The 25562-nt window shown below is 35.6% G+C and overlaps 1 protein-coding gene across 1 annotated transcript in view; it reads right to left on the bottom strand.

Annotated features, from left to right (window-relative positions):
* The window catches only part of Tbc1d5 (TBC1 domain family member 5), a 533074-nt gene that overhangs the window by 281997 nt on the left and 225515 nt on the right, over positions 1-25562 (bottom strand). The window contains exon 5 of the mRNA XM_052191804.1: positions 8483-8552. Coding sequence (XP_052047764.1) covers positions 8483-8552 — 70 coding nt within the window. The remainder of the gene's footprint in view (positions 1-8482; positions 8553-25562) is intronic.

The raw sequence follows: 25562 nt of genomic DNA, 5'->3' as shown, positions 1-25562 counted from the left end.
AGTATTAGGCAAAACCAGAACGGGGAAGTAGGAAGGGGTGGGTGGGAGGACAGGGGAAGAGAAGGGGGCTTACGGGACTTTCGGGGAGTGGGGGGCTAGGAAAGGAGAAATCATTTGAAATGTAGATAAATTATATCGAATAAAAAAATTAAAAAAAAAAGCAGGAGGGGGAAAAAAAAGAAAAAAAAAGAATTTTATTGAGTATTTTTGCACCGATGTTCATAAGGGAAATTGGTCTGAAGTTTTCTTTCTTTCTTGGATCTTTGTGTGGTTTTGGTATCAGCGTAATTGTGGCTTTGTAGAAGGAATTGGGTAGTGTTCCTTCTGTTTCTATTTTGTGGAATAGTTTGAAGAGTATTGGTGTTAGATCTTCTTTGAAGGTCTGATAGAATTCTGCACTGAAATCATCTGGTCCTGTGCTTTTTTTGGTTGGAAGACTTTCTATGACCCCTTCCATTTCTTTAGGGGCTATGGGATTGTTTAGATGATCTATTTGGTCCTGATTTAATTTTGGTATTTGGTATCTGTCAAGGAAATTGTCCATTTCCTCCAGATTCTCCAGTTGTGTTAAGAGTATAGGCTTTTGTAGTAGGATCTGATGATTTTTTGGATTTCCTCAGTTTCTGTTGTTATATCCTCCTTTTCATTTCTAATTTTGTTAATTTGTATATTTTCTCTGTGCCCTTTGGTCAGTCTGGCTAAGGGTTTATCTAGCTTGTTGATTTTCTCAAAGAACCAGCTCCTGGATTCCTTGATTCTTTGTATGGTTCTCTTTGTTTCCACTTGATTGATTTCAGCCCCGAGTTTGATGATTTCCTGTCTTCTACTCCTCCTGGGTGAATTAGCTTCTTTTTGTTCCAGGGCTTTCAGGTGTGTCCTTAAGCTGCTAGTGTATGCTCTCTCCATTTTCTTTTTGAAGGCACTCAGGGCAAAAACTGTGCATGCATTCATTGTGTCCTAAAGATTTGGGTATGTTGTGCCTTCATTTTCATTCAATTCTAAAAAGTATCTGATTTCTTTCTTTATTTTTTCTTTGGCCAAGATGTCATTCAGTAGCTCAGTGTCAAAAACAAAAACTACCTCAGAGTAAAAGGCTGGAAGACAATTTTACAAGCCAATGGTCTCGGGAAACGAGCAGGAGTAGCCATTTTAATATCAGATAAAATTGACTTTCAATCTTTCAACCTACAATCATCAAAAGAGACACAGAAGGACACTTCTTGCTGGTCAAAGGAAAAATCCACCAAGAAGAACTTTCAATTCTGAACATCTATGCGCCAAATGCAAGAGCACCCTCATTTGTAAAAGAATCTTTACTAAAGCTCAAAGCACATATTGCACCTAACACAATAATTGTGGGGGACTTCAACACTCCACTCTCCTCAATGGACCAATCAGGAAAACAGAAACTAAACAGGGACACAGTAAAACTAATTGAAGCTTTGTACCAATTGGATTTGATTGATATTTATAGAACATTTCACCCTAAAGCAAAAAAATATACCTTTTTCTCAGCACCTCATGGTACCTTCTCTAATATCGACCATATAATTGGTCACAAGACAGACCTCAACAAATATAAAAAGATCGAACTAATCCCATGCCTCCTATCAGATAACTATGGTGTAAGAGTGGTTTTCAATAGCAACAAAAACAACAGAAAGCCCACATACACATGGAGGCTGAACAATACTCTACTCAATGAAAAATTGGGATTTCTAAGTAAATCATTACCATCTACTGTTTGGTGGTAAAAATTTGTGATTGAATATCAATTGGTTTAAAAATTGACTGTCTACTAAATTCTGCAACACTGCACTTGAAAACAATTAGGACATTATTCAGTTGTCAAAGTCCAAGAAAAAATACTAGTAGCACACTTACCAGAATGGTACAGCTTAAAAACCATTTGGAAAAACAATTAATTTGATGATTTACCTCTGTATATATGAATTATGAAAAATAAGAATCAAAGATACCATACATGATTATTTTAAGATAAATCAAAGTAACTTAACATTCTATGCCACTAATAAAATGCAAGATGATGAATGAAAATTAAGCAAACTTTTCAGTTTCCAAGCAAATACTAACATTCTGAGTTCTCTTTAAACAAACTGGCAAGTAAGCCAAATTTACCATAGATTTCTGGCTAAGTAAACCCAATGTACACCTTACAGATGATTGAGGATAATTTTCTATATTGGAATTGTACCTTAAATATCTAAACAAAGTCCTACATTAACTAAAAAAAATATATGCATATACATTAAATCCTCTGAACTTTTGTAGAAAACCATCATTTTATTTGTTAAAAAGTAAATTTAGAGATATACTAATAGTTTTTAAATGTTCACCTTCTATTTATTTCATAGGTCACTTATATCATCTAATAAGATAATTAAAATCATGCAAGCAGCTGGTACTACAGCTAAACAGATTAATGTAATAGTCTGAATTCATATGTGCTGGCAATGGGCTTACTTCTTTTGGCAAGGAGAAGGTCAGCTGCCCTTGAGAAGAAGTGTTGGGTAGAGATAGAATAACTCTTTCACAATTTGACCTCATGCTACACAGCCTGTTAGGCATCTTCTCAAAACTTAGAGAAACAATCTTTCTACTATATTCTGCAACATTTTCTTTTAAAGCTTACATGAGAAATAAAGTTTAATATCTGACAGAAGATATATTAACATTGGTCTTTAAAAAGTATAAAATGAAATCTATAAAATCAATAATGTCTTCTCAATTTTTAGAAATTCTTCATTTTAAATGGTTAGGAGATGTATAATCAAATTGTAACTAAAATTTCTAAAAACAAGGCACTGCATAATAATTTTACTGGTGTTTTAGGAGCTAATTATAACTAGAATCTATCTGAATCACCGAAGGATACAAATGCCACATAAAACTTGGCGATTTTTTAAAGCATGTAGATAAGCATCAGGCATACAAAGCCTGACTCAGTGTCCCCTGATTTTTAAATTTCAAAACTTACTTGCTCTACTTCCTGATATGAACAGTGCAATAGCTTTCCCTCATCTTTAACATTTGTAGAATTAGTAGCACAGGGGTAATGGTAAACACTCTGTTTCAGAGAGTGAGCAGCAAGATTCCTTTTAAACGGGGAATGGTAGAACAAGCCTTTTATCCCAGCACTAGGGAGACAGGCAGGTGGTTCCCTGAGTGTTCAAGGTCAGCCTAGTCCACAGAGAGAGTTCAAACACATCCAGGACAATGTAGGAAGACCCATCCTCATGTAAGACAACAAAAAAATAGAAGTTACAATCCATTATACAACCAATACCTAAAGTTTGATGGCAACAGAGTTGACAGTGACATTATTGCACCATAAAAGTAACTAATATTTAGCACTGACCACTTGACACTTCTCATGTCAACTACATTCCCCACACTTCAAAGTGTGCGCACAGGAGAACTGCTCAATGATATCAAGGCAACTGCAGTCATTACTGTAGCCCATACATAGTATTTACATACTTTTTAAAGTAACAAGCCCCATAAACAATGAACTCTTAAATTTGGTAATTTTATTTTACAATAACACAATAACAAAAAGGGAGATCGGAAGCAGTCCTGCTGTGACGGGCCTGGAATATCAGTTCCATGAGGGCCTGAAGCAGGGGCATCAGTTTTCAAAGCAGCTTAGGTAAAATGTGAAGAAACCTTGTCTCCAAAAAAAAGTAAAATATGTGCTGGAGAAGCAGCTTAGCTTATTGTGCTGTCTAGGGTGTGTAAGACATGAGTAAAAATACAAACACTCACAAGATTAAGGTGCCCAGTGCAAGACTGATGATAGAAAGGCAGCAAAGCCCATTGATGAAACAAGGTGAAGATGTTAGCAGCTGACAGCAGTGACCATAAATAATAATTCCCTGGCTTCACTCAGCAATGGTCTACAAGCTTTTATTCATATTCTTTTTCTCAATCCTTTAAATACTTGTGGGAAATAGATGTGCTAAACATTGCATAGCCATTCTACAGCAGTACTTATCCTAGATACCAGCATGAGAATGCCTGTGCTAGGTTGGAAGAATAAATTGTCTTAACGATACAGATGTATAGTCAAGGGTGGTAGTGCTTGCTTTAACACCAGCACTAAGGATGTGGAATTTGGTGGGTCTCTGTGAGTTCAGGGCCAACCTGGTCTACACAATGAGTTGCACATCAGACAAGTCTCTCAAAAACAAATATATACACAATATAATAATAAAAAAAGATATCTGACGCAGTTTAGATAAGGCAGACTTGTACAAAAAACATTGTTTTGAAAGCCTGAAGATATAAATTCTTCTGGTAAACTATTTCATGTTAGTTTAAAAGAGGTATAATGATAACCAAAAAATTCACATTTTCAAAAGTAAATTTTAATTCAGATTCTGCTACTTCTGTCGTGTTATTCTGAAAGAATTTCTGTTTTAGACAGTTAAAATCAATATGAATTCTTTATATATATTGGATATTAGACCTCTATCTGATGTAGGATTTGTGAAGATCTTTTCCCAATTTGTTGGTTGCCGAGTTGCCCTCTTGATGGTGTCTTTGCTTACAGAAACTTTGTAATTTTATGAGGTCCCATTTGTCAATTCTTGATCTTAGAGCATACGCTATTGGTGTTCTGTTCAGAAACTTTCTCCCTGTACCGATGTCCTCAAGGGTCTTCCCCAGTTTCTTTTCTATTAGCTTCAGAGTGTCTGGCTTTATGTGGAGGTCCTTGATCCATTTGGATTTGAGCTTAGTACAAGGAGACAAGGATGGATCAATTTGCATTCTTCTGCATGCTGACCACCAGTTGAACCAGCACCATTTGTTGAAAAGGCTATCTTTTTTCCATTGGATGTTTTCAGCCTCTTTGTCGAGGATCAAGTGGCCATAGGTGTGTGGGTTCATTTCTGGATCTTCAATCCTGTTCCATTGATCCTCCTGTCTGTCACTGTACCAATACCATGCAGTTTTTAACACTATTGCTCTGTAGTATTGCTTGAGGTCAGGGATACTGATTCCCCCAGATTTTCTTTTGTTGCTGAGAATAGTTTTAGCTATCCTGGGTTTTTTGTTGTTCCAGATGAATTTGATAATTGCTCTTTCTAACTCTGTGAAGAATTGAGTTGGGATTTTGATGGGTATTGCATTGAATCTGTATATTGCTTTTGGCAAAATGGCCATTTTAACTATATTGATTCTACCGATCCATGAGCATGGGAGGTTTTCCCATTTTTTGAGGTCTTCTTCCATTTCCTTCTTCAGAGTCTTGAAGTTCTTGTCATAAAGATCTTTCACATGTTTGGTAAGAGTCACCCCAAGATACTTTATACTGTTTGTGGCTATTGTGAAGGGGGTCATTTCCCTAATTTCTTTCTCAGCCTGCTTATCCTTTGAGTATAGGAAGGCCACTGATTTGCTTGAGTTGATTTTATAACCTGCCACTTTGCTGAAGTTGTTTATCAGCTGTAGGAGCTCTCAAGTGGAGTTTTTTGGGTCACTTAGGTAGACTATCATGTTGTCTGCAAATAATGATAGTTTGACTTCTTCATTTCCAATTTGTATCCCTTTGACCTCCTTATGTTGTCGAATTGCCCGAGCTAGTACCTCAAGTACAATATTGAAAAGATAAGGAGAAAGGGGGCAGCCTTGTCTGGTCCCTGATTTCAGTGGGATTGCTTCAAGTTTCTCTCCATTTAGTTTGATGCTGGCTACCAGTTTGCTGTATATTGCTTTTACTATGTTTAGGTATGGGCCTTGAATTCCTGTTCTCTCCAAGACTTTAAGCATGAAAGGATGCTGAATTTTGTCAAATGCTTAGACTCCAGAAAACCGAACAACCCTATTAAAAAATGGGGTACAGAGTTAAACAAGGAATTCTCACCTGAAGAAATTCGGATGGTGGAGAAACATCTTAAAAAATGCTCAACTTCATTAATCATTAGGGAAATGCAAATCAAAACAACCCTAAGATTTCATCTTACTCTAGTCAGAATGGCTAAGATTAAAAATTCTGGAGACAGCAGGTGTTGGAGAGGGTGTGGAGAAAGAGGAACACTTCTCCACTGCTGGTGGGGTTGCAAATTGGTACAACCACTCTGGAAATCAGTCTGGCGGTTCCTCGGAAAACTGGGCACCTCACTTCCAGAAGATCCTGCTATACCACTCCTGGGCATATACCCAGAGGATTCCCCACCATGTAATAAGGATACATGTTCTACTATGTTCATAGCAGCCCTATTTATAATTGCCAGATGCTGGAAAGAACCCAGGTATCCCTCAACAGAAGAGTGGATGCAAAAAATGTGGTATATCTACACAATGGAGTACTATTCAGCCATTAGAAACAATGAATTCATGAAATTCTTAGGCAAATGGATGGAGCTAGAGAACATCATACTAAGTGAGGTAACCCAGACTCAAAAGGTGAATCATGGTATGCACTCACTAATAAGTGGATATTAACCTAGAAAATTGGAATACCCAAAACATAATCCACACATCAAATGAGGTACAAGAAGAAAGGAGGAGTGGCCCCTGGTTCTGGAAAGACTCAGTGAAACAGTATTTGCCAAAACCAGAACAGGGAAGTGGGAAGGGGTGGGTGGGAGGACAGGGGAAGAGAAGGGGACTTACGGGACTTTCGGGGAGTCGGGGGCTAGAAAAGGGGAAATCATTTGAAATGTAAATAAATTATATCGAATAAAAAAAATCAATATGAAAATATACCCCAGAGCTGTATTTCAATGAATTCTAAATTTAACCCAAATGTCAAATTCAAAAATAAGTTAATTACATTATAAGAGCTATTGCCTACAAGGTAAAAAAAAAAAAAAAAACCCAAATTTTACACCTTAAATACTATAATACCATTTAATAGCAGCATTGCATTGCCAACTATCAAAACCTGACTCTCGTAAGCTATAGAGTTGATCTTTTTACCTTGTGCTTTTAAATTACAATAAATTAATGTCGTAAGATTATAATAATGATGGGCATTATTAAAAATTAATTAAAATATTTAGTTAACAAAAGTACTTACTGTGCAGTAAGTTGTAATAAAAGCTCTTTCCAAAACAAAATTAACATTCAATGAAATATTTTAAACTCTGAACAAGTCAGGGACAGCATAAACTATAAAACAAATCTATCTTTAAATGAAAACATCCTTTGTATCATAATGAGTTAAAATATGTATCTAATTATAACATTTTTCAATAAAATGTACATAGATAAAAAGGAAATAACTTTTCTTTGTAATATCTCTTTTCCATTTGTTTTATTAAATTTGTACTTTAAAAATTGTATCATAAACAGATTTTACATGAATACTCCCTCAGTTACATGCTAAGATTAGCATATAGTTTTCTTCTATATTTATTTATACCTTTGTTATTTATTTTGATTAGCAATGACATGCCCAATTAGCAATTTTATCTATTATTTAATAGGCCACATTTCAAGCTATGCATTATAATTTAAGACGAAAAGGAGGATCTGGAGACTACAACATGGAAAGGTAATATGTGTACAATGAAAATATGGTGACAATATACAGGCTTCACAGCTGTGACAGCATCCCTCTGCAATATAGTGGGAACAGAAGCCTTCTGTACTATCTGTCACAGCTGACCAACAGACAACTTCTGCAAACCCCAAATACTATGAAATGGGATTGTCAAATATTGAAATTATCATACCACTTTAGGAATCCATAACCAGATTGTGATATAGAATTATTCATGACATTCCTACCAGTGCCTCCTGTATACAGCGCCCTTGCTAACAGTGTGCCTGTAACCTGAAGAAATAAATGGCACACTTCCAATGAAGAAAATGGAGTAGGTCTACAAATAAAGACATTAAAAAATCACTGAGTAAATTTGGTATCTTTCTATGGAAGCACACTCAGTATGCAAATGTGTTGTCAAGTGTACAGTGCCTGTGCATTTTCCATAGCATTCAGACATATTATTAGAATTAAATGATAACTCATCAGAATAATATATATCAATTAAATGCTTTTTTCATTTATCTAATGGATACATATAATGCTGAAATATACTTGTATTGAATTTGCAAGGGGTTTCCTACAAGGAAAATCAGAACTTAAATATTCTGGTTCCACTATAAAAATTTTCAAATATTATTGGAAATAATTTTTCTTTTTCTTTGGTTTTCATATAATAAAGTAGAAAATTAATAAACATTTACTTAACCAAAATCTAAGTTAGTATAAAATTAACAAGACAAAAAGATAAAATATGCAGGTAAGAATTCAGAATCTTGTGTTTCTGTTATTTCTTAACCTTACAGAATGTCATATACCACAACATCCTTTATATATGGGATATTTTTAAGGCATGATTATTAGTTCCTGCTATTCTATGGCCAAATTCTATAAAAGTATGTGTCTTGTATGTTAGCTTATAAACATAATTTGTAACAAAAACTGTGAATATATGTAATTTTCACTTACATATATGAACTGAACGTCCCTTCAGAGTCCAAGTTAGAATTTGCTCCTCTTCCATTTTGACTTGAATCTCCTAGAAACAAAAATAGAACTACTGAAATAACAAAAATTACAAAACTGTCTTTCCATTAAAAAGCACTGAGTGACAGTTCTATGTAATGTCACTATAAAGAATTTCAAAACAATAGATATATATCCTGCCCTTCCCTATCTTCCCAATTATCTTTTGTACTCAGATCTTTTAGGTTAAAAACTCATGTGTAGGTCAACATACAAACCAATACCAAAACTCTTAATTTGGGCAGGAGACTGCAACAGTAATTGCTAACAGGCAAAGTAAAATATAACTTTTGTTAAATTTCTCTTATGGCTCACAGAAACACGGGAATTATAAACCATTTAATTGCATGCTGATATTTATGAACAAAGGCACGCTTGCTAAGCAGTAGAAGAGTCAAAGGGGTAGAAGTAGAGAACAAAGGTAAAAGCTGTGCAACTATCTAGCAGTCTCAAAAGCAGAGAGGCAAACGGAAATACAATGGAAGCAGTGAGCAAGAATGCATTTTTAAGGAATCTTCCAGTACGCCTTAACATTTCTTCCAAAACAGGTTTTTAACTGTTGATGCTATATTTGAACTTATAAAAACTCAACAATACAAAGCTTGGAGAGAAATTTCAACAAAAGACATGTGTAATAAAATTGTTTGCACATAAAAACAAGAATATTTGTGAAATCTAGTTAGAATATATATATATTATGAGTATCAATATTAAAGATGAAAATAAAATTTTAAACTATTTTAAATGTTAGCAAGACTAAGTTAAAAAACTTCTTATACTTAGAAATTTGGTAGTTTACTATATTAAACACATACTTTAAAATACCATGTGCATGAAGCAGTACATGATAAATATATTATTTCTTCCTGAAAGGAAATTAGGAATATAATTAAGTTTTATAATTCTAATCCCTGCAATGTAAGTTTCAACATCATTTCACATTTAAAAACTTAATAATTTAGTGATATATCACTTTTCCTAAATTATAAGAGTAGACATGGTTATATCATATAGTAATTATAAAGATTTCAGTTTAAAACTAAGATTTAAATTTTTGTAGACAATACTGAAGTACTCAAATTCCATAATTAAGCCACTCATAAAATGACTCCTAAAAAGAGGAGATACAATTTCTGTGCAGCCTTGTGCACTTTCACATAAGAATGCTATTTATTCCTAAGATCTGAATATTCTTCCTTACCAGTGAACTGGTAAGGAAGGTACTTACTTCACTTGTTGAACCTTTTTTTAAATTATTATTATTAAAATTTATTATTATTATTAGTAGTAGTAGTAGTATATTTTATTTATTTATTCAATATATTTTTATTTACATTTCAAATGATTTCCCCTTTTCTAGCTCCCCACTCCCAGAAAGTCACATAAGCCTCCTTCTCTCCCCCTGTCCTTCCACCTACCCCTTCCCACTTCCCCGTTCTGGTTTTGCCGAATACTGCTTCACTGAGTCTTTCCAGAACAAGGAGCCACTCCTCCTTTCTTCTTGTACCTCATTTGATGTGTGGATTATGGTTTGGGTATTTCAATTTTCTAGGTTAATATCCGCTTATTAGTGAGTGCATACCATGATTTACCTTTTGAGTCTGGGTTACCTCACTTAGTATGATGTTCTCTAGCTCCATCCATTTGCCTAAGAATTTCATGAATTCATTGTTTCTAATGGCTGAATAGTACTCCATTGTGTAGATATACCACATTTTTTGCATCCACTCTTCTGTTGAGGGATACCTGGGTTCTTTCCAGCATCTGGCAATTATAAATAGGGCTGCTATGAACATAGTAGAGCATGTATCCTTATTACATGGTGGGGAATCCTCTGGGTATATGCCCAGGAGTGGTATAGCAGGATCTTCTGGAAGTGAGGTGCCCAGTTTTCGGAGGAACCGCCAGACTGATTTCCAGAGTGGTTGTACCAATTTGCAACCCCACCAGCAGTGGAGAAGTGTTCCTCTTTCTCCACATCCTCTCCAACACCTGCTGTCTCCTGAATTTTTAATCTTAGCCATTCTGACTGGTGTAAGGTGAAATCTCAGGGTTGTTTTGATTTGCATTTCCCTAATGACTAATGAAGTTGAGCATTTTTTAAGATGCTTCTCCGCCATCTGAAGTTCTTCAGGTGAGAATTCTTTGTTTAACTCTGTACTCCATTTTTTAATAGGGTTATTTGGTTTTCTGGAGTCTAACTTCTTGAGTTCTTTATATATATTGGATATTAGCCCTCTATCTGATGTAGGATTGGTGAAGATCTTTTCCCAATTTGTTGGTTGCTGATTTGTCCTCTTGATGGTGTTCTTTGCCTTACAGAAACTTTGTAATTTTATGAGGTCCCATTTGTCAATTCTTGATCTTAAAGCATACGCTATTGGTGTTTTGTTCAGAAACTTTCTCCCTGTACTGATGTCTTCAAGGGTCTTCCCCAGTTTCTTTTCTATTAGCTTCAGAGTGTCTGGCTTTATGTGGAAGTCCTTGATAAATAACACTTGTTGAACCTTTTAATATGATACATATTTAAAAGTATCTTTTCCAGGTATTCCTGAACACTTGTTTTAACATAAAACATTCAAAAAGGATGACAAACACAGAGACAGCAAGATCAGCTAATATCACAAATACCCACATGGCAAGAGGCAATTACAAATTGAAAATAGAAACAATAAGGAAACCACAAAGGGAAACAACCCAAGAAAGAGAAAACCTGGAAAAGAGATAAAGATTCATAGACACAAGCATCACATCAGAATACAAGAGATAGAAGAGGGAATCTCAGGGGCAGAAGATACCATAAAAAACATTAAAACAACAAAGAAAATGCAAAATGCAAAAAGCTCCTAACCCAAAACATCCAGGAAATTCAGGACAAAATGAGTAGACCAAACCTAAGCATAATAGGTATAGAAGAGAGCAAGGATTTAGAACTTGAAGGGCCAGTAAATATCTTCAACAAAATTGTAGAACACAACTTCCCTAACCTGAAGAAAGCGATGCCCATGAACATACAAGAAGCCTACAGAACTACAAATAGACTGGGCCACAAAACAAAACAAAACAAAACAAAACAAAACAAAACAAAACAAAACAAAAAACCCACTTCCTGTCCCTGTCACATAATAATCAAAACACCAAATGTACTAAAGAAAGAAAGAATATTAAAAGCAGGAAGAGAAAAAGTCAAGTAACATATAAAGGCAGACCTGTCAGAATTACACCAGACTTCTCACCAGAGACAATGAAAGCTAGTAGATCCTGGGCAGATGTCATACAGACCCTAAGAGAACATAAATGCCAACCCAGGGTACTATAACCAGCAAAACTCTCATTTACTATATAGATGGAGAAACCAAGAAACTTCATGACAAAACAAAATTGACACAATATCTTGTCCACAAGAAATCCACAAATCCAGCCCTACAAAGGATAATAGATGGAAAACTCCAACACAAGGAGGGAAACTACACCCTAGAAAGAGCAAGAAAGTAATCTTCTTTCAACAAACCAAAAAGAAGGTAGTCACACAAACATAATTCCACCTCTAACAACAAAGGAGGCAGCAATCACTTTTCCTTAATATGTCTTAACATCAATGGACTCAATTCCCCAACAAAACAACATAGACTAAAAGACTGGATACATAAACAGGGCACAGTATAATGCTGCATACAGGAAACGTACCTCAGTGACAAAGACAGACATTACCTCAGAGTAAAAGGCTAAACAACAAATTACCAAGCAAATAGTCCCAAGTAACAAGCGGGAATATCCATTCTAATATTGAATAAAATTGATTTTCAACCAAATTTATCAAAAAAGATAAGAAAGTGCATTTCATACTCATCAAAAAATATCTACCAAGAAGAATTCTCAATTCTGAACATCTATGCTCCAAATGCAAGGGCACCCACATTCATAAAAGAAAATTTACTAATGCTCAAAATTATTGCACCTTACTCAGTAATTGTGGGGGACTTCAACACCCCATTCTTCTCAATGGACAGATCATGGAAAAAGAAAGCAAACATAAATACAGTGAAACTAACAGAAGTTATGAACCAAATGGATTTAACAGATATCTATAGAACACTTCATATTAAAAGAATATACATTCTTCTCAGCACTTCATGGTACCATTTCCAAAACTGACCATATAATCGGTCACAAAACAGGCCTTAACAGGTACAAGACAACTGAAATAATCCCATGTATCCTATCAGACAGATCACCATGGACTAAGGTTGGTCTTCAACAACAACAAATCCAACAGGAATCCCACAGACACATCGAAGCTGAGCAATGCTCTACTCAATGATAACTTGGTTAAGGAAGGAAGGAAGGAAGGAAGGAAGGAAGGAAGGAAGGAAGGAAGGAAGGAAGGAAGGAAGGAAGAAATTAAAGACTGTGTACATGCTCCACTATATTCATAGCAGTCTTATTTATAACAGCAAGAAAATGGAAACATCCCAGATGTCCCTTAACGGAGGAATGGATACAAAAAATGGGGTACATTTACACAATAGAGTAATACTAAGGTATTAAAATCAATGACTTCACAAAATTCCCCAGCAAAAATATCAATACATGGTATGTACTCACTGATAAGTGGATTAAAAAAAGATGACAAATTATTTAAAAAATAAAAGGTAAGTGTTTATTGCTACAGTTGTGTGTAAGATAATTTTCTCTTATGACAAGAATAAGATTACACATCTAATCCCCATTATTTCCATTAAAATTAATAGTATTTACATAATCTAAAATGATAAAAGAAATAGTATCTCAGTCACTAAACCTAAGTGTCCTGTATCACATGCTCTTCAGTAGCTTACAGACGCTGTATGTCATTCCATAACCAATACCGAACAAGCACTACTGTTATACATGAAAATCAGATTCTTCCTCATCCTTGAAACTTAAGATTGCAATTACTGAAATAAATATCATCTGTATAATTCTTGTTCATTCATTTCAGTTGGATTTAATAATAACAAATATTTAAAAAATAATTCAAACAAGAAAAGCTATGGGGCTTTTGTTTGCACTGGTTATTGGTTCATTTCAGAGTGTCTCACTGTAGAGCTCTGAAGGTCTAGAACTGGCTCTGCAGATGAGGCTCCTTCCTCTGTTAGGTTTAATCATCACAACAACATGTCTAGCTCTTTTCTTAAGAGCCATATTTTATTATGAGTTATTGGAAACATTTTGTATATTTTCTATATTCTGTAATTGTCACCTGAGAAAATGACACATTAACTGTAATTTCCAAGGTGCAAAAGATTGTAATAAGGGCACAAAAACAGATTTCCCTTCTCAAAAACATACCACATAAGGAGTGGAATTGTCTCACTAGCAATATCTGTGAAAAATTTCAGAATTTGATACATAAGGAAAAGTCAATAAAGTTTTGAACTGGGGAAAACAGCTTTTTCCTTTTAAGCCTACAGTTGAAATCATTTATCGGAAATGTTTATGACATCTACTCCTTACAAGTTCTCAATTTTAGTATAGAGATTTTAGATTCTTATTTTGGAGTAAACAAATTTTGAAAGGTTTACAGACACACACACACACACACACACACACACGCACACATGCACACACACACACACATGCACACACGCATGCATCATATTTTGTAATTCTAAAAAATTGTGCATAAAATATGATATGTCCTGTTGGAATTTTTATTAATAACAAACATTTGGAGGTGCTTACAACTGATAACCAGGAGAAATCAAACAGAAACTCATCCTTCATTTAAACTGTGACGCGATAAAAATCATATTTATAGGATAAGAACACACCAAATGAAAACCACAAGCAAATGTCATTCTATTACTAATTCTAATTTGCTTCTACATGTAGCAAATAAGCTTTAGTTCTGAAATGGAAGGAAATAAGTTCAATGACAATATAATCTTAGAATGTATGTGTAGTGTTCCTCCAAAATAACAACAGAGGGTGCAAGAGAGTTTAATATGCTTTTTAGCTGTCCTTGTAATTTGGAAATCAAGCTGTCAAACAACCAGCAATAAGTAAAACAAGACTGTACAGACTGATTTCCACTTACATAGACAGATAAACACACACACACACAAACACACACACACATACCCAACATGCATGCACACACAAAGGCTTTAAGTGTTTTTATAACACAAATACTCCATTGTGTTTTAGGATATTGAATTTCCTTTTGTTAGAGAAGTAATTTAACATTTATAATTTCTGCAATATAATTTTGATTTTAAAGGTATTTGAAAACAAAGGGATATGGCTATTTTAACTCAACTTATGTAATTTAAATATGTATATAAATTATACAGAAATATTCAGTATAACATTCAATGTTATATGATAATTTGCAACATATAATAGTTTTTATTTTTAACTGCAACTCACCAATTCTGTAGCTACAAATGTGTGAAATTTACATATTTTTTTTTTATTACTTGGTAAGCAACCCTGTAAAATAAGTAACACAAAAATAGTTTGGCTCATCTATTGTCACTAAATAAAGGTTTCAGTACTGGGACTAAATTACATCTGAGTTGTTGGCCAAAGGGTCCAATGGAAAGCCCCAAACAACTCAGGCTGTCTCCAAGGAAATAGATTGCTCTCCACAAACTGACACATGGCTACATTACTGAAGACAGCATATGCACAAGGAAGTTCTCCTCATTGAATAAGGAAACTGATCTGGTGTGTCCACATTGTACCTTCACCCCTACATTAGAGGTCTTGGATACAGGACGTATTCTGCACACACAAAGGACAAATATAAATATGAACCCAGCCACAAACTCTGATCTCCAATGAAATCTTGCCTTTAAGAGAAAATGGTGGCACAGAGAGTGAGAGACCTTGGAACACTCATCCCAGTGGGATGTCTCCATCAAATCTCTCCACTCAGGGCTCAGGAAATCCCTCAGAAGAGAAGGTAGAAAAAGTGTAACATCCAGAGGAGAAGCAGGACACCAAGGAACAAGGCTCTCTAAATCAACATGATTAGAGCTCATCTGAACTCAGAGACTAGAGACTGAGGCGGCATGCACAGAGCCCGCCAGCTCTGCACCAGGTCCTGTGCATACACATTAAGGCTTCCAGTTTAGTGCTCCCATGTGATTCCTGAGTGTGTGAACAAGTGGGTCTCTGATTCTTGTGCTCCCTCCTTGGGCTCTTTTCCTTCTGCTTGTTTGGAACAACTTCAATATAATAGCTATTGTTTTATGTTTTATTATATCTCATTATTATCACAGAGAAGCCTGTACTTTTTTTGAGAGGCAGAAAACGAGTTGATCCAGAGGGAATGTAGGGAGGAACTAGGAAGAGGAGAAGGAGGGAAACCATAATTATATAATTATATAATATAATTATGTGAAAAATAATCTATTTTCAATAAGGGGTAACATTAAAAAAGTAATGTTGCTCATTAGAAAAAAGGATATCCTCAATTTGTGTAGGCATAAATGATTATACAAATCCCCAGTATTTTCAAGGAATAATTTCTAACATATATTTATCTAAGTTATTATGACACAGTATTTTAAAGTTAATAATCATATAATTGTAACTTAAATTTCAAAATAGGGTAAGTAGACTCAAGATGTTCTTTCTGTTTTAACTCATGTTGAGATAAGGACATTTATTTGTTTGATACATGAACTCTTGAAATCATGCTAAGTGAAGATTTACAATAAGTTTCTATAGGGTTTTTTATGTACATCTGTCTACTTTGAGAAGAATAAAAAATTTAAACTAGCTTAAAATAGGTAGACAAATACTACAAATAAGTATAGTTACTCAAATGTGCCTTTAGGTTGCATGTGAAAGCACTGAATTTGAAAGAATCACACCAGGCTATGTCTGACTACTGAAAAACACTGCATGATCAAGAATGGCTCAGACCTGGCAGAGAAGTGCTATTGACTTTTTAGGCTTTTACTAGTGTGTGAGGGAGAGGCTTTGATTCAAACTAAGATAAGAAAAAATAATTAATGTTATTAACTTTAATATCCTCAGAAAGCATGGTTAAAAATATGGTTAAAGTGTAGTTATGTGCTGATGCACAGTACTTTAAAGCAAACTGTAAGAAGACAGTTTCATTTATCAATATTGGAGCCACTAAGAATACTACATCAATTTCAAAATTAAACCTAGTGTCAGCCTCCATGGACTGGAGATTACGGGAAACTGTGAGGGCTGACCACTATGTAACTATAAGAAACACATGAGTATAGTGAGTTTGAATTGTCTTTATTCTTGAATTTATCTACATTTTAAAGGTCAAATAATAGTCCGGTTAATTTCTCTATGTGAAAATTGTTATTTTTTTGGATGAAACAAAGCTCCAACAAGTTTATTTTTTCTCCTCAGCTTACATATCCCAGAAAACAATCTTTCAAACAGTATAAAAATTACAATGTGATTTTTAAATAATAAAATCCCCTTTGGAAAGAAAAGAATTTTTAGACAACCTTCCTATGTCAGATCAATTTGTCTCAGAGAAGAGAGGTTCTTTATGTCATCAGAATACTAAGAAAAGGTTCACAAAATATTCATGCTACCTTCAGTACATTTGCTCTAATGTTTGTTTTTTGTTTTTGTTTTGTTCTTGTTGTTGTCATTGTTGATTGAGACAGGGTTTCTCTGTGTAGCCCTGACTATCTTAGTACTGGAGACTAGGCAGACCATGAACTCAGAGATCCAGCTGCCTCTGCCTTCTGACTGCTGGGATTAAAGGTGCGTGCTATGACAGACTCTTTGTATCATATATTTTAAATAGCAGAGAAAAACAGACTAATGAAATGGTGCAGTGGGCACAGTACTTGATCAAATACACATAAACACCTGAAGTCAGATCCCAGAGTCTATAGAAAGCCTAGTATAGCTATCATGTCTGCAACTCGAATTCAAATGATAGAGATCTTGGTACTCCTTAATCACCAAATTTAGCCAAATCAACAAGCACCAAATTCAGTGATGCAATACTGTCTTAAAAACTGAGGTGGAGAAAAGAGAAGAAGCCATTTGGTGTAGATCTCTTGTTTCGAGGAACCGACCCATGTAAACACAGATGCACCATCCACACTCAAACATGCTCACAAAATTAAAAAGAAGAAAGGAAAAAAATCAGAAAATAAAAAGAAAAAATAATTCAGAAAATAAAAAGAAAACAATTATGAGGGGATGATAGCAGAAGTTGTTGTTGGATTTCCAGTGGATGTGGATGGAGTAGTTGTAGAAAGAACTTGCTGAGCTGGTGGGTCAACAGCCTATCACCTGAAAAGTTACCTTCTGTGAACTGTACTCTGAGCAAACTTAGGACATATGACACCAGACTAAATAATGAGTCTCGATCAACAGAGTTTTACAGACTGTGAGAAATGAGAATACAGATTGGAGAGTGATTAACAGAGAGGTTAATCAGAAAGGCTCTAAAACATTTCCTAGATAACTTTAATGATCCACAAAATTCCCCAAAATAATAAGATTCTATGGTCCTAAACATAAAGTTTTTTGTCTTACTATAGGAAAAAATTATCTTATTAATAATTAACAAAAGATAATAAGTTATGGTCTTATTTTAGTAGTAATGAAATAACATTGAACAATCCCAACTGTACAAGCTATCTGCCATGACACAGCAAACTCCTACTATGAACATGTCCTATCAATCACCACTAGGTCTTTAAAACCATTGTCTCCAGAGAGACTTATAGCCTGGAAATGCTATAATTTAGTTAACTATAATTATCATATTTATATAATTATAAAGCTGAATAGGCAGAAGAGAAAGTATGAAAACAGATTTAGAGAAGAGCTTCCTAAAAAGTGTGCATGTTGTCAAAGAGTATTAGAAAATATTTATTTAAACATAGACAAAAGTATTAAGGCCAATGAATCATACACTTGAAATTTCACTACACAAAGACAAGTTCTCCCTGTTTAGACAAGACTGCTGCATCAAGTGAGAATACATAACTACTACCTTAAAAAATGAGTAAGGATTTTGTTAAAACTTTGGATGACTAACATTTTTTTTTTATCTTAAGAAAAGGTTTTTATTTTGTACCTTAAGACGGTATTAATATTGGGCGTGCAAAACTTAATAACTGAAACACAACTATTTGCAGGATATGAAGTGGCATTTATTAACAAAGGTAACTAATCTCATTCATGTTTTTTAGTTGAATACATTCATTCAACTAAGAATTATATTAAAATTATTTTGAATCTAAAGTTTCAAAATTCATACAAAAAATCCAAGATAAATGTTTCCAAACATATTATTAGTATTATAAAACATCTATCACTACAAATCCAATTCACTGGAAACTTCATACTCAAATAAAAATAATCATGAATCCTTCAAAATTTCAAGAAGTAATGAATCTGAAAGATTTAAAATATCACTTTTAAAATGTATTTTCTATTAAATAATTGCTACTTTAAAAACCTATAATTACTTGCATTTTAAAATGCCTAATTATTAATAGAAATGACTTTGTTAAACTTGATAACCAGAAATAAAATTATTATATTTTAAAATCTATGACAAACTAACAATCAAATTTAACTATTCTTACACACCATAACAGATAACAAAGTAATTAGTTATTAATTTTTACAAAGCAACAAATTACAAGATATCCAGACAAATTATAAGTATGCCCTAATTACTAAATGCATTTTCTAATTCAAGTTTATATTCATGTACTTGGACCATGTGCTAATTTTCCTAGTATTTAAACATTCTGTGGATAGGCACTTGCTTAATGCTTCTAGAACTGATCTTACAGAAAACAGAAAGCAAGCAAAATGTATTTGAATAAGGACTTTCAGCAGGCTGCCTCAATACAGGCCTTTCCTGCTATTAAAGGGCAAGATAGTACAGAGTTTCCTCTATCTTGTATTCTTACTGAGCGCATTTCAGATTTAACTATAATTTGATCTCTTTGATAGTGAAACCTGTGGAAACTTACCCAAATGATTCTAGAAAACTAAGGTCAATATGCCCCAGCTAATTTATCTGTGCTTCTGTTAAAAATACCTACTTGAGCAAAACTTCCCCTTCCAGTTCATTCTAACTTCTGCCAAACTGCTTGCTTGCACAAATATCCACCTATAGCTGCCATATGATATACAGGATAGGGCTTTGCCTTTAAAAGCACTTTGATCTAAATTCTTGATACTACATTTAGGTACAGAATATATGAGTGTACTCCCAACCAACAAGAATAGACTTTTAACTAGATATGACCTAACTGGTGGACTACCTGGAACATTTTGGAGGTTTGAGTTGTGCCCATGCCTCAGTGAGAGCCTTATGAGACTGGATCCCAAAACTTATGGTACCCACAGGAGCAGAAAGGAGTGTTTTGGCTGTAGAGGAATCCATGAGCGTATGTAGCTTGATTTATTCCGGGCACCAGGGAAAACCTCTCTGACCAATCACTACCTATTGTTCTAGAGGCACCTGACTCTAGTTCAAAAAAAGCCAAAAGTCATCTGATCTGCAGGAGGTGACATCTAGTTAGGAGACAAGAGAAAAAGACATATAGTAATACAGATCCTGCATCACTGGACTCACCTGGTCTGTTCAAGTATATCAATCAGTGTATGGTAGCCACCACTGGCTGTCTTTACCATGTGTCTCTTAGTATGACTATGTGTCTCTTTTACTTTGTGTGTGTGTGTTTTTTTTCAGTTCTATTGTTTGGAGAAACAGATCTAAAATGGGGAAGTAGTGAGTCACTGCAAGACTCCAGACACTACTGCCTCTGAGACAGCACAAGTCTTCCTGAAGGCTCCCATGCCACAGTGGGTGACCACCCATCCTGCTTTCCAGTGGTCAATGTGGCTGCACATTAGCCGGCTACTGTCATTGCTGTGATTACAGCAGCAGCTCCCAAGAGTTGTAGCCATCAGTTTCCCTATATTAAACAATCTTTCTCTGGTGCCAGATACTTCCACTCTGGCTTACAACATATACTCTCTTGGTACTGACTCTAAATTACATTTGTTTTGGCCATATCACTCAGAGGAACCCAAAAACTCTGCCTGTTTTCTCAGCAACTCTAGAAGAAATTGATTTTCCCTTCCAAACAGCTTGAATTTGACTTGTTTAGTTGCCTGATTGCTGTTCCAATTCAAAAAAGTCCTCTTCCCTGTGTGGAAGAAGGGAACAGCCCAGCCTCTCATCCAAGGGAACCCCTGCAGTCTAATCATAGAGGTCTAAGCAGCTAGTTGTGCCCTGGAAAGTGTTCTAGTCACACTGGGGTGATGGGGGTAGTGGCTGCCGTGGAAGTTCTGCTTAGTCATGGTTTATGTCTCCATATTTATCAGTAACTTGTAACTGGAAGACTTAAAAAACCATATTGTTTCAGAGAACTTTTAGGCTCTTTAACTATATATATATAGGCAAATGTGGATGACTGCCAGCAGATCCTGCCCATACTGCTTACAAGGTTTACAGTAGTTCTAATACTGGTTATGTTTTTGTAAAGACTTATAGTTTACAATTGTATATGATTTGGTAGCTATGGTTTTGAAAAGCCTAATGACCATTAACATTCTATAGAAGTATAGTTTCTGACATGTAACCTGAATAACATTTTTGACCTGCTAGGATATTGTGAAGCTAAAACAGAACAAACAGAATTGACTTCAGACATGTCTGACCTTAAGGTCATTTTTCAGGACACTATTCATATGCTTGACTTGGATATAAAGGGTTTATTGGCACAAACTTCCTGACTTATATCTCCAAAAATGGGATCAAATCAGACCAACCATGGCATTCTAGAACTATGGATAACAAAGCACTAGACTATCAATCAGTAATGTCTTCAGAAAATACTATTTAGAGATAAGGGGGGAAGTTGGAATAACTGATAAAAAGTCAAAGAAGTCATGGTGTGCTGTGACTTGTGAAGCTAAAAAGAGGAGGTTCATAAATGTGTGGCCAGCATAGGCATTTTGACAAGGCCCTCTCAAAACAAGATGAAACTGAGCCAACCTTTCTAAAAGTAACAAAAAGCCAAGAGCTTACGAAAATGGGTTGCCCATTACGAATGTGGGTTGCCCACATTAATTAAACATGGACTAATCTTGTTCCCTATTTGCATCAGATTTGTTTCAGATATAGACATGTTCTACCTCAAGAGTGAGATGCATCCTTTCATGCTAAAAGTCTTGGAAAGAACAGGAATTCAAGGCCCATACCTAAACATCATTAAAGCAATATACAGCAAACCAGTAGCCAACATCACACTAAACGGAGAGAAACTTGAAGCAATCCCACTAAAATCAGGGACTAGACAAGGCTGTCCTCTCTCTCCATATCTTTTCAATATAGTACTTGAAGTTCTAGCTAGAGCAATTAGACAACATAAGGAGGTCAAGGGGATATCGAAGAAGACCTCAGAAAATGGAAAAATCTGCCATGCTCGTGGATTGGCAGGATTAATATAGTTAAAATGGCCATCTTGCCAAAAGCAATATACAGATTCAATGCAATCCCCATCAAAATCTCAATTCAGTTCTTTATAGAGTTAGAAAGAGCAATTTTCAAATTCATCTGGAATAACAAAATACCCAGGATACCTAAAACTATTCTCAAGAGTAACAGAACTTCTGGGGGAAATCAGTATCCTGGACCTCAAGCAGTACTACAGAGCAACAGTGTTAAAAAACTGCATGGTATTGGTACAGTGACAGGTAGGTAGATCAATGGAATAGAATTGAAGAGTCAGAAATAAACCCATACGCCTATGGTCACTTGATCATCGACAAAGGAAAAAAGATAGCCTTTTCAACAAATGGTGCTGGTTCAACTTCAGGTCAGCATGCAGAAGAATGCAAATCGATCTCCTTGTACTAAGCTCAACTCCAAGTGGATCAAGGACCTCCACATAAAACCAGACACACTGAAACTGATAAAAAAGAAACCGGGGAAGACCCTTGAGGACATGGGCACAGGAGAAAAGTTCCTGAACAGAACACCAATAGCTTATATTCTAAGATCAAGAATTGACAAATGGGATCTCATAAAATTACAAAGTTTCTGTAAGGCAAGGGACACTGTCAAAAGGACAAAATGGCAATTGACAAATTTGGAAAAGAGCTTCACCAATTCTACATCCAACAGAGGTCAAATATCCAGTATATACAAAGAACTCAAGAAATTAGACTCCAGAGGGCCAAATAACCCCATTAAAAATGGGGTACAGAGCTAAACAAAGAATTTTCACCTCAAGAACTTTGAAAGGCTGAGAAGCACCTTAAGAAATGTTTCCTATCATTAGTGATTAGGGAAATGCAAATCAAAACAATCTTGAGATTTCACCTCACACCAGTCAGAATGGCTAAGGTTAAAAACTCAGAGGACAGCAGGTGTTGGGGAGGAGTGTTCCTCTTTCTCCACATCCTCGCAAACACCTGCTGTCTCCACTGCTGGTGGGATTGCAAGCTGGTACAACTACTCTGGAAATCAGTCTAGTGGTTCTTCAGAAAACTGGACATGACACTTCCGGAGGACCCTGCTATACCACTCCTGGGCATATACCCAGAGAATTCCCTGGCATGCAATAAGGACACATGCTCCACTATGTTCATAGCAGCCTTATTTCTAATAGCCAGAAGCTCTAAAGAACCCAGATGTCCCTCAATGGAGGAATGGATACAGAAAATGTGTTATATTTATACAATGGAGCACTACTCAGCAATCAAAAACAATAAATTCATGAAATTTTTAGGCAAATGTTTGGAACTGGAAAATATCATCCAAAGTGAGGTAATGCAATCGCAAAAGAATACACATGGAATGCAGTCACTGAGAGGTGGATATTAATTAGCCCATAAGCTGTGAATACTCAAGACACAATTAACATATCAAATGACTCCCAAGAAGAAGGAAGAAGAGTGCCCTGGTCCTGGAAAGGCTTGATGCAGCATTGTAGGGGAGTATCAGAACAGAGAAATGGGAGGGGGTGATTGGGGAATGGGCTGAGGGAAGAGGGCTTATGGGACTTATAAGGAGGGGGTAACCAGGAAAGGGGAAATCATTTGGAATTTAAATGAAGAATATAGAAAAAAAAGTATATCCAAAAAAAAATATGGTAGAATTACCATCTCTGACCTCAAGCTGTACTATAGAGCAATCATGTTAAAAACTGCATGGTATTGGTACAGTGACAGGCAGGTAAGCCCACACACCAATGGTCATTTGATCTTTGATAAAGGAGCTAAAACCATCCACTGGGAAAAGGACTGCATTTTCAACAAATGGTGCTGGTTCAACTGGAGGTCAGTATGTAGAATAATGCAAATTAATCCATTATTATCTCCTTTTACAAAGCTCAAATCTAAGTGGATCAAGGACCATCACATAAAATTAGATGTACTGAAACTAATAGAGTTTCAAGTGGGGAAGAGCCCTAGCTCATGGGCACAGGGGAAAATTTCCTTGATCTAATCTTGAAAATTGACAAATGGGACCTCATAAAATTGTAAAGGTTCTGTAAAGCAAAAGACATTGTCAATAGGACAAAACGGAAACCAACAGATTAGGAAAAGATCTTTACTAATCCTACAACCGATAGAGTGCTAATATCCAATATATACAAAGAACTCAAGAACTCCAGAGGTGGGGGGGGGGGGGCGAAGAACTCCAGAGAAGCAAATTGCCCTATTAAAAAATGGTGTGCAGAGCTAAACAAAGAATTATCAACCGAGGAATACCAAATGGCTGAGAAGCACCTAAAGAAATGCTCAACATTCTTAGTCATCAGGGAAATGCAAATCAAAACAACCCTGAGATTCTACCTCATATTAGTCAGAATGGCTAAGATCAAAAACTATGGTGACAGTGATGCTGGAAAGGATATGGAGAAAGAGGAATACTCCTGCATTGCTGGTGGGATTGCAAGCTGGTACAATCACTCTGGAAATCAGTTTGGCAGTTCCTCAGAAAATTGGACATAGGAGCCTGATATAGCTATATTTTGAGAAGCTCTGCCAGTGCCTAGCAAATACAGAGGTGGATGCTCTCAGTCCAGCCATTGGAGTTTGCACAGGATTCCCAGTGGGAGGAGCTAGAGAAAGGACCCACAGAGCTAAAGGGGTTGGTAGCCCCATAGGAAGAACAACAATATCAATCTACTATTACCCTCAGAACCTGCAGGGACTAAGGCATCAACCAAGGAGGGACCCACATCTCCACCTGCATAAGTAGTAGGATGGCCTTTTGTGATATCAGTGAGAGGAGAGGTCCTAGGTCCTGTAAAGGCTCAATGGCACAGTGTATAGGAATGCCAGGACAGGGAAGCAGGAGTGGGTGGGTTGGTAGCAGGCTTTTGGAGGGGAATTGAGGAAAGGGAATAACATTTGATATGTAAATAAAGAAAAGATCTAATAAAAAAAAAGAAAGAATAAAAGACATGTGTGAAAGTGTATGCACACAAAAATCAGGAACAAGAAAAGGGTGTCCATTTTAATACTCTCATTCATTATAGTGCCTCAAGTTCTGGCCAAAAGATTAAAAAAAGTGAAAGACACAAATGAGATACAACTAGGAAAGGAAGAAGTCTATCTCTATTTATAGATTTCCAGACATGAGAGACCCCATCTGGAAAGCCTCCATCTGGAAAGTTCTAGATCAGTGGCAGGTCAGAGGTTATAACATTAACATACTCTTAACTTATTTCTGTTATCCTCTCTCATTGCACATGAGTAAATACATATTAAAATTGACTTTGCATTAAGATAAAATACAACAAAACCACAATGATACACTTTGAAAACAGATATGTACTTTAATTTTTAACACTGCATATAAAATTTTCTACATACCTACTCTTGATTTTTTGATACTGCTTTTGTTTTCACTGACATCATGTAGTGATTTAAATGAGAATGCTCCCATAGGTTGATAAATTTGAATTATTAATCACAGTTGGCAGACTGTTTGGGCAAGTATTAGAAGTTGTGGATTTTTGGAGGAAGTGTTTCA

This window comes from Apodemus sylvaticus, chromosome 9 (assembly GCF_947179515.1).
Source record: "Apodemus sylvaticus chromosome 9, mApoSyl1.1, whole genome shotgun sequence".
NCBI classification, from domain to species: Eukaryota; Metazoa; Chordata; class Mammalia; order Rodentia; family Muridae; genus Apodemus; species Apodemus sylvaticus.
Note: the sequence above shows the minus strand (reverse complement) of the source record. Positions and strands in the feature narration are given on the sequence as shown.